Here is a 17,404-nt window from a genome sequence, read left to right as displayed (position 1 = left end):
GGGTAGCACAAGTAAGTTTGTAGTGCATGCTACAGCAGTGGCATACCTACTGTGAAAATGTTACTTGCACTGTCACACTAAGCTGCGCAGCTTGAGCAGTGTAGCATAGTGAATCAACCCTACTGATTTGTATGTGAGCCACATTTAGCCATCAAAAGAGCCACATCTGGCTCCCGAGCCATAGGTTCCCTACCCCTGCTTTATACCATCCTCAATGCTGCCTTTTGGAGTGTACTCCAGATGGTTGATCTCCCCCTTATCATGGAGTGCACAGTGGCATGGGTTCCTAAATTAATTTCACATTTTCCACATCACCTGACCACAGGGAAACCAGTATTTCTTTGTCACATATGTATGTGTTTTTCTTTACAAGGTAGAAGTTTAACTTTCATGTGTGGATGCAGCAGTAAACTGTTTTCACAAACCATGTTGTTAGAGTCCATGCAGTAGTGATTGGGCTGTACAGAAGATGCATGCAAAAATTACCACATGTGTGATTTTGTGTACATTTTTGCATGCATTTTACAAGTATAATGTGAACGAACCCAACTAGATTAATCAGCCCAAATATCTGCTATTTAAAACCTCATACATATTTTATAAACGTTGTAAAATGTGTGTTATTATTTCCAGCTATTGATCAGAATCCGACATGGCGTACTTTGGAACGATTCCATGGAGTGCTCATGTTCACCACTGCTCCAATTTACTAAGGGCTGGAGTGAGTAGCGGCTCCAGCCGCAGTCTACACATGACAAGCAGATATTCTGCCAAGGAGTATTATGATGTGGTTGTGGTTGGAGGTGGTGCTGGAGGAATTACCATGAGTGCTCGGATGAAGAGAAAAGTTGGAGCTGGAAAAGTTGCCATCATAGAGCCAAGTGAGGTAAACCAGCCAATATTCTGCCTGTACCCTTATTTCTTTTTGACGTATGGTCGTGGTCACCATCCTTGTAAGATATTTGTAATATGTTTTTGTTTAATCTGATTATAATTCTATTAATGGGTCGATATTACTGCGCTCCAATACCTCTCACAGAGGATTGCCACCCTGTGAATAATCACAAACAGATGCACATAGTGCAAAGTATTGCCACTTTAAGTAAAAATCCACACCACGTGAGTGCACTCCTGGGGGTAGTGCCACCACCTTGGGAAGAATTTGCTTGGGCTCCCCCTGTGTGGCCCCACTCACCAGAAGCGAGTCTTGCCACACTGCGTATAAACAAATTCCGGTCAGCCAGGTATTCATAAAAGCAATTCCAGCATTTTATTATGATGCAAGCGTCAGACAGTGGTTCCACAGCAGCTACTCAATCTGCGGTATAGAGCACACGCCACCGGGTCTCCCACTTCCTTGCTGCCTTACTGTCAAGTCACCGTGTACCTCACGCTCCGCCCTACGCGTTTCATCACCATCGTGACTCATTCAGGGGCTGGAGGACGGCGGTTGACGTCTTCCCTAAACCTCTAAAACCACGCCCACTCCGCCTCCTGGACCTCCCGCAACACTGCCCTCTCTTGCTGCTAGGCGACCAGGTGGCGTGCTGACCTCAGTTCCGCGCGTACTGAGGTCAGCACGCCACCTGGTCGCTTAGTAGCAAGAGAGGGCAGTGTTGCGGGAGGTCCAGGAGGCGGAGTGGGCGTGGTTTTAGAGGTTTAGGGAAGACGTCAACCGCCGTCCTCCAGCCCCTGAATGAGTCACGACGGTGATGAAACGCGTAGGGCGGAGCGTGAGGTACGCGGTGACGTCACAGTAAGGCAGCAAGGCAGTGGGAGACCCGGTGGCGTGTGCTCTATACCGCGGATTGAGTAGCTGCTGTGGAACCACTGTCTGACGCTTGCATCATAATAAAATGCTGGAATTGCTTTTATGAATACCTGGCTGACCGGAATTTGTTTATACGCAGTGTGGCAAGACGCGCTTCTGGTGAGTGGGGCCACACAGGGGGAGCCCAAGCAAATTCTTCCCAAGGTGGTGGCACTACCCCCAGGAGTGCACTCACGTGGTGTGGATTTTTACTTAAAGTGGCAATACTTTGCACTATGTGCATCTGTTTGTGATTATTCACAGGGTGGCAATCCTCTGAGAGGTATTGGAGCGCAGTAATATCGACCCATTAACCTATTGTGAAGGTGAAGTGACCTTTTTTCGTGCTGCGAACCCCTGTTTTTATAGTAAATTTACCATTGGAGCGCAGAGATTCATTGGAGATTATAATTCTATTGATCTGTATTGATTTCCCCTATCATGGTGTAGTGTACTTAATATTCCACATGTTAATTGATAACTGTTTAGTAAAACGTTTGTCATGGTTTCTAGACACATTATTACCAGCCCATGTGGACTCTCGTTGGGGGAGGAGCAAAAAAGCTGGCAAATTCTTCTCGGCCTACAGCAAGCACGATCCCCTCAGGAGTCAAGTGGATCAAATCTGAAGTGAAAGGCTTTGATCCTGACAGGAACTGCATTAGGATAGATGACAAAGAGGTAAGTGTTGGAAGCTGCTATTCTTAAATGTCTTTCACCCAGCTGTTTAGATGCTTCTCATGGACAACCACTGGGCTTCATTTATTATTATTTTTTTATATTTATATAGCGCCGACATCTTCTGTAGCAATTTACAGAATATTTAGACTTGCCACTTAACTGTCGATCAGAGGAGCTCACAATCTAAGGCTGGAAACCCACTTGGGGCGATTTTCTGAACGCTTTGCAATTTGAAAGCTTTTGCTAATGTAATGTTCTGGGTGCGATCTCACTTGACCAATGTGATTTTATAAATCTCCTCCATCCTCAATCCAAAATCCTCGCGGCCATGTGGTACTGAAGCCAGATGCCTGATACTTTACATATGCACAATGGGAGCGGAGATAGAGAGAGCAGGAACACAGGGCCGAAGAAGCAGCACAGGAGACGGCATTACACAAGACACAGATCCCGGCGGCCATATGGTATGTATCCGGCTGCCTGAACTATTGTTACAATTAGTGCAGTGAGAATAGACACGGGTGAGCGGGTGCACACAGGAAGGGAATCCCCGACATGGCGACGGTTCATATCGGCGGGCGTTCGGAGGTCGTGGATTCCCTGCCTTTGCCGTATAAGACGCAGGTACTTTTTCTCCACATTTTTGGGGGAGAAAAAGTGCGTCTTATATGGCGGAAAAACGGTAGTTGTGAACGTATAAGAAAATTACCAGTACATGGCTGGATGTTTGAAAGCACCAATATAGTGTGTGTGTGTGTGTGTGTATGTGTGTGTGTGTATCTATCTATCTATCTATCTATCTATCTATATATAATCCCCGAGAATAAGACAGTCTTATATTAATTTTTTCTTTCAAAATATGTGCTAGGGCTTATTTTCAGGGAGATCTTATATTTTGTGGGGATAGCCAGATGTCCTTTTACTATTTAGCCAGATTCCCTCCGTGTACAGGCATACAGGCAGATCCCTCTGTATATGGCCAGATCCCCTGTATATAGGCAGATGACCCTGTGTATAGCTAGTCCACCTGTATATAGCCTGATATCTATGTATATGGCCAGATTCCGCCTGTATATGGCCAGATTCCGCCTGTATATGGCCAGATTCCGCCTGTATATGGCCAGATTCCCCCTGTATATAGGCAGATTCCCCCTGTATATAGGCAGATTCCCCCTGTATATGGCCAGATCCCCCCTGTATATAGGCAGATTCCCTCGCCCGCTTGCCCACCCGCTTTACCACATCTGTGTCTGGCTCCTGGCCCCTTCGTTACAAAGTCTGATCCCTCCGCTGTTCATCCCCGGCATAATTAAAACCGCCGATCAGCGGTGAAGGCGGCTAATGCAGTCCAGTAAGCACTGCCGTATACAGGAAGTGATCTTTGTTTACTTCCTGTAAAGGGCGGCGCTGTTACTGGACTGCAGAAGCTGCCTTTTACCGGATGAACAGAGGAGGGATCCGACTTTGTAACGAAGGGGCCAGGAGCCAGGCACAGATGTGGTAAAGCGGGGGGGGGGGGAAGGTTTGGGGGGTAAGTAAGCAGGACCCCAGCGCCGACCATGTCCCCGCCTGGTCCACAGCAACTAGGGCTTATTTACAGAAGATGAGTTATCTAGCTAGCGCTAGGTTAGCTACATGATTTAAAAAAAATAAAAATTTAAAAAATAGTGCTGCGCTGCCCCCTGGCGGTTTTAATTGACCGCCAGGAGGTAAATACTCTCTTATAATTGGATTCACCTGTGTATGTAGGTCAGGGGTCACTGAGCTTACCAAGCCAATTTGAGTTCCAATAATTAGTTCTAAAGGTTTTGGAATCAATAAATTGACAACAGTGCCCAAATTTATGCACCAAATTTATTTAAACAATTATTGCACACTTTCTGTAAATGCAATCCAATAAACTTCATTTCACTTCTCAAATATCACTGTGTGTATCTCCTATATGATATATTTAACTGACATTTTTTATCATAACAACCAACGATTTACACAGGAAAATCATGACGATTAACAAGGTTGCCCAAACTTTCGCAAATATTTGTGTCTTGGAAATCATTATACATTTTATTCATCATGTTACTTTTATCACTGTCATTACCAATTCTGTATCTTGTATTCTGTATGCTCTATCATTTTTTTGTATTTTGTCACTAATTATGTATCTTGTATATTAGTGTACACCATTGTCTGTATTATGTACCCCATGTTTGTTTCTTACTTTGTACAGCGCCATGGAATATGTTGACGCTTTATAAATCAATAATAATAATAAATATATATATTATTATATTTTTATTTCAATGAATGTGAATAAAGTTAGCTAATACAAATAAATACAGCATAGAGGGCTTCTCATGTTTCCTAGATTACAGTGTAGAATAAGAATCTGACTCCCCTCATTTTGTGCCTGCTGTCAGCACACTGCGATCGGAACGGAAATATAGTCCTTAAACTCTCACGTTCAGACAATGAACCACTTCTGAGGGATCTGGTGTAGGGATGGTCAAAGAGGTGCAAATTCTTCTGAGTTGATGCAAATGTATGTACATTTTTATGTAAATGTATGCAGTTTAAATTGATCCATTTTCAAATTGATTTGGTCCTTTTTCAAGCTGCATGTATTTGCATAAAAAATTGCATCATTTCGGAAGTATTTGTATCTCATTGATCATCCCTAATCTGGAGTGTCTTCTGTTACCAGTTAGCCTTTTATTTATCAGAATACATTAAATTGAGAGAAACTGGCAGATCACTGGCCACTATCACTTGCTGCATAACTCCTTGCAGTCAAAGAATTCTGTGTGTGTTGTACATACAGTAGGAGATGAATACTTGGTAGGCAGCTTGGTAGTCAGACAGAGAAAGCACTGAATTTGATGGGGAGGCCCATATAAAAGACCAACAGAATTTGACTACAGATTAACCCCCTTGCCGGGCAAATTCCCGCGGCAAGGGGGCAGCACAGCACTTTTTTTTAAAAAAAAATTTTAAATCATGTAGCAAGCCCAGGGCTAGATAGCCGCTGAGCAGTGGCATCCCCCCACCCACTCCGATCGCCTCGGGCGATCAGAGTAAGCAGGAAATCCCGTTCAGAACGGGATTTCCTGCTGGGCTTCCCCGGTCGCCATGGCGACGGGGCGGGGTGATGTCACAGACGTCATGGATATCGGGACGTCAGAGGGAATCCCGATCCACCCCTCAGCGCTGCCTGGCACTGATTGGCCAGGCTGCGCAAGGGGTCTGGAGGGGGGGGGGGAGGGCAGGTAGCGGCGAATCGTCGGTGAGCGGCGGCGATCGAGAAATGCATGCAGCTAGCAAAGTGCTAGCTGCGTGCAATAACAAAAAAAGTTGAAAATCCGCCCAGCGGGGCCTGAGAAATCCTTCTACGCAGGTGAGTTCGGAATAACCGGCAAGGAGGTTAAAGGGAACCTAAACTGAGAAGGAAAGGATATGGATTTTTCCTTTTAAAATAATGCCAGTTACCTGACTCTCCTGCTGATCCTGTGTCTCTAATGCTTTCAGCCACAGCCTCTCAACAAGCATGCAGATCAGATGCTCTGACTGAAGTCAGACTGGATTAGCTGCATGCTAGTTTCAGGTCTGTGATTCAGCCACTACTAAAGTCAAAGAGATCAGCAGAACTGCCAGGCAACTGGTATTGTTTAAAAGGAAACATCCATATTCCTCTCAGTTTAGGTTCCCTTTAACTTCCTGAGACAATGGAGAACTCTGACCTAATTTTTAGCTGCAGCTATGTCTATGCAGAACTACACTCCCTTTCAAATACTGAACTACAGATATCATCTAAAACAAATGTGTGCCTGCATTCAGAAGCATTTCTGCCTATTCACTTGTGCTGCAGTACTACCAGCACTCAGCATTGTGATAGAATAATTCCATACCCATCATAGTTATGCATTTTAGGTTAAATGGGACATGACAACATATTCCTATGAGGCATGAATAATGAGATGCAAATAATTTCTCCTTACATTCAGGGCCAGATTTGTACTTTTTACCGCCCAAAGCCAACTGTCACAAGCCACCTCCTTACCAACGGCATCTCAAACACCTCCCCTCACCCTTTCAGTATAGGTAGCTAGATACTTCCCACTGCAGTATAGATTGCAAGATGCTTCCCTTTGCGGTATAGGTAGCTTGATGCAGCCCCCCCCCCCCCCACTTGCTGTATAGGTAGCCAGTGTTCTGTGTGAGAGTAAGGTTACGTATAATTGCAGTAAAATATCTGTAATAGCTACAATTTTTTACTATTTTACTGTGCCTAATACAAGTATAAATATTGTTTTATTGTTATAGAAGGTATTTTTGCGATTTTATTACCATTAATTCAACATATTTATCACTTGATCTTAGAGTATAACATAGAAACAAAAAAATTACTTTATATAATCTCTTATGATTTTGTCTATATCCCGCGCCCTTTTTTCATGTATGCCTGTCAGCGACCCCTTATTTAGCTAATTTATCTGGCGCCCTAGGCCACGGCCTATGCTAGAAAGCCGGCCCTGTTTGCATTCAAATTTCATGTAAATTATTTGCAGCTTGAAATTGGAATAACTTCCTGACAATGTTTATTGGTCCAAGTATTTTGGAGAGCTGTAAAAATCAAACCTCATGCAATTTCACTAGCACACAATTCAGCAGTGTTATGCTATTCTTATACTCAGTGGGTATTTCTTATGTCCCCCGTGAGTGCTGTGGCAATATGCTGTTGCTTGATGAATAAATTCTACTGAACAAAGGTGACCTCTTCAGGGGGTGATTCAAGTAGCTGTGATCATACTTCAAATGCATTATTTTCTGTGTTACTCTGTTTTTTTCCCCTGTTTTTGCAGATAAGCTACAAATATTTAATCATTTCCCTGGGGATCAAATTGCAGTTTGAAAAGGTACAGCCATTTGTATTTTTCTGTACATTTCTGGAGACTTGTTTCACGTGAATTGCACATTCGTGTTTTAGCTGCACATGAAAAGTGAGACATATTCAAATATAGATCTCATTATTATTATTATTATTCATATAGCGACAACTTCTGCAACGCTGTACAGCGTATATTGTCGTGTCACTTAATTGTCCCTCAGGGGGACTAACAAAATAACCCCTACCATAGTCATATGTCCATGTATATATTGTGTAGTGTATGTATCATAGTCTAGGACCAATTTAGGGGGAAGCCAGTTACTTAACTGTATGTTTTGGGAATGTGGGAGGAAACCGAAATGTCTGGAGGAAACCCATTCAGGCACAGGGAGAATATACAAACTCTGTGCAGATATTGCCCTGGCTGAGACTCGAACCGGGGAGCCAGTTGCAATAAAAGTGTGCTAACCACTAAGCCATCATGCTGTAACCTTTGTTTATAGCAGTCCAGTGCTGGACAAGCGGATGGAAAACAATCTAGGATGATTTTAGATAAAAACTTTGTATACAGTGATGACAATTCCCTGTCATTGGCAATAGGTTTTTGAACACTATGGTAATAGAAACAAAACTTGGAGGACTGTAGAGAGGTGGACTAATGGTTGTGATAGAACAATCAGAAGGTCCTCTCCACATAAACTCAATCTCCAGATCCTCTAGAACAGTGTTTCTCAACATTTTATTGGTATGTACCCCTTTTAAAACCCTGTACTCACCAAGTACCCCCTAGCATAGTAAACATTATCACAAGTACCCCTTGACAAATATATATTTAATCGTAGTACATGATAACTGGTTCTAAACCATTTACAAGCATATATTATTGCTTTTAACTAGCTAAAATACTAATTTGGTGTTGTTAAAATAAGATTTATAATTTTCTAAAACTCTACATTTGTTATTCTTGGTTAAGTTTATCAAGCCTGAGTACCCCCTGGAACCATCAGAAGTACCCCCTGGGGTACGCGTACCATGTGTTAAGAACCTATGCTCTAGAAGATATTCTTTAATATTCACAATGGCCTCAATTCACTAAGATCATGCTGGAGATAATAAGGCAAGAGAAAACTTACCTCCACACATGAGAGAGTTATCGTACCTCTTCATTCCTTACGTTACCTCCTCTGTAGTTAAATTTACCTCCTCCGTAGTTATTTTCACACGCAGTTAATTAACAGCCTGTCTTTAACTCTGGAGTTATTCTAAGGATTGGAGAGTTAACTTAAAGACAGAAGAGTTAACTTTAGGCTTGCCTGAGGTAAAATGTTTCCTGAATACTACATGCCTTATCACCATGGTAACCACTCTAGAAGAGTTATTAAAGACAGGAGATAAGCTTAGGGAATTGAGGCCATTGTCATTGATGGTTATTATTGATAAAGGTTCAATGACAGTTGCTAACAATAAAGGGGAAAGAGGGCAATGCTGGTGGGTTTCTCTCCTAAGTCTGAAAAATTCAGAGTTGCAGCCTAGAACCCTTGTACTAGTGTTGTCCCATAAAATGGTGATAGCCCTAAATTTTTCTCCCAATTCAAACAAATGAGATCAGGAGATTGAGCTGAAAACCTATTTTTATCAAGGCTGAGCGTTCAGAATTTGCTATCCAGCTCAGCATCCTGAATCAAATCAATTGCAAGCCCAGTATTATCAGTTGCCTGGGTCAGAATTAAAGTCTGGTTTGGTCTGAGGAGATTATATCATGAATTAAAGCTTATGTGTACTGAACCTCTGTGGGTCCGGTGGGGATCTTGAGTGTGCCAAATTCTTAATGTAGTCCTAAAGAGAATCTGTAAGTAAAGAACACCACTCTCTCTAGTAGCTTGTAAACTAAACCTGTTCAAAACAGAAATCTGATATGGGTAGAGTTACCATTTCACCCTTCACCCAAACAAACCTATTTTTATCCGCGTTTCTGAATAAAATGAGCTTAGTCATTAAGAGAATGAAGGAGTTACATCTATATGGATTTAGTCTTGTGTATATTTTGAAGTACATCTGGCTCATTACTTGGCCACAAAGAGCTCTGCTTGATCTGTAGATTCTTCCAAATAGATTATTAGGGAGAATAATGAGAGCATTATAATTGGGCTTAATCTGGCTGGTTTCCTGAACAAATTACATGATGCATTTGTCATTATAAAAACTACTTTCTAGAAGAAACGGAATTAGTTAGGGAGAATAAGAGTATAATTAAGGCTACGGAATGCAAATGTTCATTATAGGGATACTGTAGGGGGTCGGGGGGGAAATGAGCTGAACTTACCCGGGGCTTCTAATGGTCCCCCGCAGACATCCTGTGTTGGCGCAGCCACTCACCGATGCTCTGGCCCCGCCTCCGGTTCACTTCTGGAATTTCTGACTTTAAAGTCAGAAAACCACTGCGCCTGCGTTGCCGTGTCCTCGCTCCCGTTGATGTCACCAGGAGTGTACAGCGCAGACACAGACTATACTGGGCCTGCGCTGTGCGCTCTTGATGACATTAGCGGGATCGAGGACACGGCAACACAGGCGCAGTGGTTTTCTGACTTTAAAGTCAGAAATTCCAGAAGTGAACCGAAGGCAGGGCCGGAGCATCGGTGAGCGGCTGCGCGGGCACAGGATGTCTGCGGGGGACCATTAGAAGCCCCGGGTAAGTTCAGCTCATTTTCCCCCGACCCCCCCTACAGTATCCCTTTTAAGGCCATTTGAAGCACTGCTTTGTATTGCACAATAGAAAGTAAAATAAACAAGTCCACTTTGATATTGCCTGCTATAAAGAATATATATTTGAATACATGTTGCTAAACTTTTCCACTGGGTGGCAGTATATGCATTTTTAGTGCGGTCATGCACGCTTTTTATATTCAGGGCTTGCTGACTTGTGTCTCAATTTTATTGCATATTATGTAATACTGCACAGGAGGGAGATTTTATGTGTAGTGAAGGCATGAAGGGCTACAAGAATTTTCTCTTTCTGTGTTTGAGTGGACTTCAGTGATTAGCAATCCCAAATGCTATATTGAATTCGTATGCCAAAACTTCATAATGTTTGCGATAAAGCATTTGTAGGAAGTTTATTGCTGCCATAATTTCCATTACCACCATCTATATATAATACAGTCATGAGAAACAGATGTACGTAATCTTTTATGACTGGAATTTTTTTTAATTTTTTTTTCAGGACCGGTTCAGACGGACGGTTCTCTGATGGTAAACAACGGCTGTGGCGCTTGTTGCTTAAACAATAAACACTGTCCATTCAGATGAATAGACAGCCGTCACATTTCGCTTTTGATTTTCTCCATTGTCTGCCCAGCGCTTAGCCGATCCTTCCCACAATGCTTCTCTGTACCCCTGTGGGGATGAAAAACTATGGGAAGCACCACCGAAATCCGACAAATGCTTTTCTGCAAGCTTGCAGAAAAGCATTTGGAACGAGAGATGTCCGTCTGAACCAGCCCTTAATATACATACTGTATTTGCAGAACCAATTTTCAGGTCAAGGTTTAGTGTACTCTATTGTGCGGGTTCACTTGATGCACCATGTATTTTTTTTTGGTACTTATCCGTTAACCGGGCGCATCCTCTAGGTGGCGACAAAACTCCAGAGTTACATCTTTCCCTACTATCCATGTCGGCCTGGAGGGGGAATAGTAATTAGCGCCACCTGCCGGATGCGCCCGGCTAACGGATAAGTACCTTTTTTTTTTTTATACTATTGACCTTATTTAGCTGTTTGTTGAATTTGAGTTTACGTCTATATTTTCAGATTAAAGGACTTCCTGAAGGTTTCAACTACCCCAAAATTGGCTCCAACTACTCTGTAAAAACCGTGGAGAAGACCTGGAAAGCTTTACAGGACTTTAAAAAGGGAAATGCGATCTTTACCTTCCCCAACACCCCAGTGAAATGTGCAGGTGCTCCACAGAAAATCATGTATTTATCAGATGCCTATCTGAGAAAAGTACGTTGCACCCATTTTTCTTTTTCCGTTATGAGTTTTCGGTTTGGTGCCACCTGAAATATCCACAGTCAAGTGTAGGCGTGGCCTTGTAAGGGTTGAGAAAGGTGACTGCTACTAAGCTACTATTGAACAGCACCATCTGAACAGCACCCTCCTTATTTATTTTATTAACATAATCATGTAAAATCTTGGACCTTTCATCTGGCATTGCCAGTTCTTTAATACATGAAACCCAACTGCACAATCTGTTCATAATATTTAAAAATGGTAAAATTGGATGTCTATATAATTATGAAGCACCAGGCAGTGGAGTTGTCTTCAGTGATACAAATTGGATCTTCAGATCAGCCTTTTTCTGGCGCTCGTTTTCTTCCATTGTCCACCCGCGGGGATCAAGCGCGGAATCGATCCGGCGCGGTGATCGGACACGTCGGAAATTATCAATCGAGCCATCAGCAGCTTGACTGATAAGAAGAAAGTCACCGTGTATGCCCAGCATAAGCAGTCTCTTTAATTAGCAAGGGTGTTGCACAGGACTGCTGGAAATGCACAGGACTGTGGTCCCAAGAAGGAAAATTCAAGATATTTCTGCAGTGCTGCCCTTCCTTTCAGGCACTATGACAGCAGGCAAGACCTGGTAAATCTAATTATTATAATAGTTACAAAATTCTGGCAGTGATCTTGCTCTTTACAAGACATGGTCATAAGAACCAGCTACTGTCACGGCCTAGAGCTTGTCACTGCAAGCTGCACTTTGTATGACATTTTCAGGCATCTTCTTGTTTGTTTACTGTAGGTAAGAAATAGTTTAGCAAAATCACTAGTGTTTTAAAAAAGCAATTTTATAGCGACTTTTCACTGTACAGAAAAGTGATTTTGGAGCGATTTGCATTTTACTATTCTAGAACATTGAAACGCAATTGCTCCAAAATTGCTAAAAAATGCTGTATGCAGCACGTTCACGATTTTAGCCAATCTCTAATTGCTGGCAAATTGTAAGCAGGGGCGTAGCAATAGGGGGTGCAGAGGTAGCAACCGCATCGGGGCCCTTGGGCCAGAGGGGCCCCGAAGGGCCCTCCCTCAGCTACAGTATTATCTCTCTATTGGTCCTGTGCTCATAATAATCACTTCTATAGATACTTTGAATAGTGGTAGTCATTAGCAAACTGTTCTCCATCCCCTTCTTGCACCTCTGACACTGTAGTTGCCATTGGCAAATTTTGGTGCACCATATCAATTATGTATAGAGATCTTGGGGGGCTCCATTGTAAAACTTGCATCGGGGCCCACAGCTCCTTCGCTACGCCACTGATTGTAAGCGTGAACACTGTCATACACTTAACGTTGCAGCATTGCTTTTACAAAACGCTAGGGATCGACAGCAATTGAAAGCACTGCTGAAATCATTAGTCAAACACTCCAGTGTGAAGGGAGGCCTTAAGCAGATCTGAAGTCACAACAAACACATACTGTATGTATAGTTCTATTCTAAAATAATATTTATTTAAAAAAAAAAAAAAAAAAAAAATCTCACCCGGCCGGGGCTTCATCCGATATGTCCCTCCCCGCAGCTCCGGTGTCCTGGGATCCCCTCCACTGGAGATGCTGATCTCTCCAGGTCGACATTTTCTGCATAAGCGCACGGCGCTTGTGATCGCAAGTGTCACACTCGAGCAGGCGCAGAATATGCCAACCTGGAGAGATCAGCATCTCCAACGGAGAGGATCCCGGGACACCCATACACTGCAGGCTGATTCCTGATTGATTTCAGCATGAAATCTCTTGGAAATTGGCCTTGTGATGCCCCATCCGCTGCCCACGTTGCTGTACCCCTTGTTTTAATGTGCTCCCGATGTGTGCATTCGTACTTTACCTGTCCGTTGTCGCCCGCCACAGTGCCCATCCGTCTTTGGCTTCCTCCATTTGCACCTCACGCTGCTGGATAGGTAAAGCATAAATGCATGCACGGGGGGGGGGTTACATTTACACTAGGGGATACTGCGTCCACAGTTCCATCACGTTTGTTGTTCGTCCCAATATCGCAGGCCTGCCGCTGTACACCCGATCGAACACGCCGGCCTGAGATTTACTAGCATGTCCGATCGATGCATGCAACCAGTTTTGGCCCCAAATTGGAAATCGGTCGCAACATCGATCAGCGTTGCATGCTCTTGGCGACACCGTTTTTTTTCTTTCGTTTTTTTTTTATCCTATCAAATCAGATGGTCCATTGGCTGCCAAGTCAAGTGATGTATGGATGTATGGTCAATTTTACTGTCAGATTTTATCGTATCAGGTGAATGATGACGGTGTTTTTTTTTGTTAGTTTTTTTTCCTCCCATATTGACAAACCTTTTATTATATGTTCTCTGTGGTTAGAATAGTTTCTCTAACATGTAAGGACTTTATGGCCTGTAATTACCATATTTTTGGACTATAAGATGCTCTTGATCATAAGATCGCACCTAGGTTTACAGGACAAAAAAACAGGTGCGTCCCTGGTGAAGGGGCATCTTGTGGATTGTGTCCCCTTTGTACCTCGTGTCTCCCTGTGTCTTCCTCTATGCCCCTTTCTGTCCTATATTTTTGTCCCCGTTTCCTCTTGGCATGGGCACAGTACAGGGAGTCCCCACCATTGCGGCGGGTTGGAGGTTCGTATTGGCAGGCGTTCACAAGTCAGGAACTCCATGCATTTGGACTAGAAGAAGCAGTGACTTTTTCCACCCACTTTTGGGGTAAAAAATTGAGCCTTATAGTCCAAAAAATACAGTAGTTATTGGTGAGAGTAAAGGTCCATACCCACAGAAAATTTTCCATCCAATTTTTTGCAATCAATGAACTTTTTTTCGCGAAATTACAGAGCATGTTGAAAGACCTCTGACTACCTGCGATGATGGTTTTGAGCGACCATCATGATGGATCACATCGTGAAGGATCGTTAAGAATTCCACAAAAGTCCATGGATATTAGTGACTAGTTTGTGTCCTCTCGTTCATTTCTGCGGTCCACGATTTTGAAAGATGGATCAGGAGTGCAGATTCCACCACTCCATCTTTCTGTGGGTACCTCACTTCACTACACAGTCTGACTCCATTCAGCCTGGAGAGAAAGGAACATTTATTGCCTTGGATTCTTAACCCTTACAGTGAGAAAAAGGTTGTGACTGTACATAAACACTTTTATCTAATCAAGTCACTTCACTTACCTTTGAAGCTTACAGTATGCAGTATACATTTAAAACAGTTGCTTGCTTATCTAGCCTTCCTTTACATATTATATTTTGTTCAAAGATCATAAACAATACTGTGTGTAAAAATGATTCAGCAATAGGGGGAAAAGAGTAGATACTTTGAAGCATCACTGTATAGATGTTGTTGCTTTCCCTGTGTACAATTTCCTTTATTTTTCACCAACAGAATGGAAGACGATCGGATGCCAACTTTATGTTTAACACATCTTTGGGGGTGATTTTTGGTGTAAAGAAGTATGCAGATGCCCTGATGGAGATAATTAAGGAGAGGAATATCCAGGTGAACTTCAAACATAACCTCATTGAGGTGCGGGCTGACAAACAGGAGGCTGTTTTCGAGAATGTCGATAACCCAGGAGAAACCAAAGTTTACCAGGTAAATAGATGCCCACTATGGGAATGAAATCATTTATCCCTTTCTCATTGTTTATGTACACGGGAAGGCTTGCTGCATGTGTGTCACATTTTAGTTTGTTTTCCTGTATTCAAACCCAAAATAACCAACCTTTTGATCGTTGAAATGAGCTTGCTGATTGTGCCTACTTAGTTGTTTTCAATATTGAACAGTAATGTATATTACCTATATATGTGTTTTTCAGTATGAAATGCTTCATGTGACCCCTCCAATGGGACCACAAGATGTACTAGTCAACAGTCCTGTGGCAGATGCAGGTGGCTGGGTAGATGTTGACAAGCACACTCTACAGCATAAGAAGTACCCTAATGTGTTTGGAATAGGAGACTGTACAAACCTCCCAACTTCAAAAACCGCAGCTGCCATTGGTAAGGAATCATTTGCAGGCTTTGCTACAAATACTTTATGTGAACAGAGGTGCTACATCTCTTTTCATTTATTTTGGTTGAGGATGAAGTGAAAAAGAAAAGAAAAAATATATTTTACACACACGCAATGCTGTACTCTTCTTATAGTAAACTCTGATATAGTAAACATTTGGGTACAGTAAACTACGGTAAATGTCCAGGTCCCAGCTAAGCACAATTATAAGCATAAGGGAGTAGCACCTGGTGTAGTAAACCTGGATATAATGGGACCAGGGCTGTGGAGTCGGCACAAAAATCATCCAACAGAAACTCTGACTCTTCAGTTTATGAAACCACTAACTCTGACTCCAGGAGCCTAAAATTGCTCAGACCTCTCGACTCCGACTCCACAGGCCTTGCAGGGCTATGGAGTGGGTACAAAAATCAACTGACTCCACCTCCAACTCCTCAGTTTATGAAACCAATGACTCCGACTCCAGGTACCCAAAAATTGCCCCGACTCCAACTCCACAGCCGTGAACAGAACTGTGATAAGAAACTTTTTTTTTTTTTTTTTTGGCATCGGTAGTATCCTGTTTCCGGATATAGTGGGCGCATGTCATACGTCAGTCGGGGACCGAGGGCAATGAGCCATGGTCGGTGGGTGGGCTGACAGCCACTGGTAGCCTGCATGCTATCAGTACTGTATTTGCATTAACTGGTGAGATCTATGCTTCCTGTGCAAGCTGTTCAATCACACCCACATATGAAATTGTTCTCATGCAGCACATGTTCCCCCAATGCAGTCCATTTCCCCCTCATTGGTGTCAGTGGGCTAAAAGTGTGCCCCCCCCCCCCCCCTCCTCATTAGTGCCGGAGAGATAAAAGTTTGCCCTCCATGCAGCACATCCCCCAATGCAGCCACTGCCCTCCTTACTGGTGTCAGTGGGCTAAAAGTGTGCCCCCAATGCAATGCAGCAATGCAGCACATGGCCCCCAGTACAGCCACCATGCCCCTCATTAGGATCAGTGGGCTAAAAGTGTGGCCCCATCTTAGTGCAGCCAATGCCCCCCTCAGTGTTGGTGGGCTAAACGTGTGCCCCCCCCCCCCCATATGCAGGGTATGTTTTCTAGTGCAGTCACTGTCCCTCTCAGTGTTGGTGGGCTTTACAATGTTGTTTTTCATACCCCCCCTGCTCGCCCTCGGTCTGTGGGAGAAAAAACAATACTTACTGTCCATTCTTCTGCAAATAGTCTTCCTTTCCTTGCTGTCTTTCCTCTGCACTGCCGTCGCTCTGTAGCTGTCACTCACGCACTTCATACAGGTTTGAAGCGCACGTCTGGATGATGCGCCGCGAATTAGATTAATCTGCTGGCCAGGGCTATTTTGTTCCACAAGAATAGGGGAAACAGGACTATTTTGTCCTGTAAAAGTAGCAAAAATGCCACGGAACCCCAGTTGAAACTAGCTGGTGTAGTGTTTAGACATCAACATACTTTTTACCATGCAGTCTGCTCCCAGCTGACACCTAGCCTACATCTCGCCCCATGTAACTGCTCCCTGTCTGGGGAAGGGTTGTGGAAATGGGTCAGAGGTGGCATGTGAGAGGCGCAGGGGCAGCCTTAGCATGTGCCCTCTGTGCACGTGCACAGGGGCCACCACATGCACTCACTGAGGGACAACCTGGTCATTATGGCTGTATATGTCACTGCCAGCACCTTGCGTCACTGCTAGTCACAGTGACACCGCGTCCATGTGCTGTGCCAGCACCTTCAGGGTCACTAGTAAAGGCTCTGTCTACAGCCTAGTCGCCAGGAGGTCCTACCCATCAGCCCCGACAGCATAGAGAAAGGATGCCACATGCTGAGACAGTGGGGGTAAGGGCAAAATGCAGTGGCAAATTTCAGCAAACGTTAAACATTTGAATCATGAGCACAAGGCAGCAATGAAGTGTCCGCAACGAACGTGGCCATTTGACATTGGTGGTCGAAGGGGCCACTGATTCTTTCTCTGCC

General features: G+C 43.6%; 1 protein-coding gene across 4 annotated transcripts in view; it reads left to right on the top strand.

Annotated features, from left to right (window-relative positions):
- SQOR (sulfide quinone oxidoreductase) overlaps nt 1–17,404 on the top strand; it is a 72,196-nt gene that overhangs the window by 37,599 nt on the left and 17,193 nt on the right. For all 4 annotated transcript variants that reach the window (XM_068272507.1, XM_068272509.1, XM_068272511.1 and 1 more), the window contains exons 2-7: nt 634–886; nt 2,324–2,491; nt 7,348–7,401; nt 11,182–11,376; nt 14,793–15,002; nt 15,226–15,409. In XM_068272507.1, the coding sequence (XP_068128608.1) occupies nt 653–886; nt 2,324–2,491; nt 7,348–7,401; nt 11,182–11,376; nt 14,793–15,002; nt 15,226–15,409 (1,045 nt within the window). In that variant the 5' untranslated portion in view covers nt 634–652. The remainder of the gene's footprint in view (nt 1–633; nt 887–2,323; nt 2,492–7,347; nt 7,402–11,181; nt 11,377–14,792; nt 15,003–15,225; nt 15,410–17,404) is intronic.

The sequence above is a fragment of the Hyperolius riggenbachi genome, chromosome 3 (genome assembly GCF_040937935.1).
Source record: "Hyperolius riggenbachi isolate aHypRig1 chromosome 3, aHypRig1.pri, whole genome shotgun sequence".
NCBI lineage: Eukaryota > Metazoa > Chordata > Amphibia > Anura > Hyperoliidae > Hyperolius > Hyperolius riggenbachi.
The sequence above is the reverse complement of the archived record's forward strand: the minus strand, read 5'-3'. Positions and strand labels throughout refer to the sequence as shown.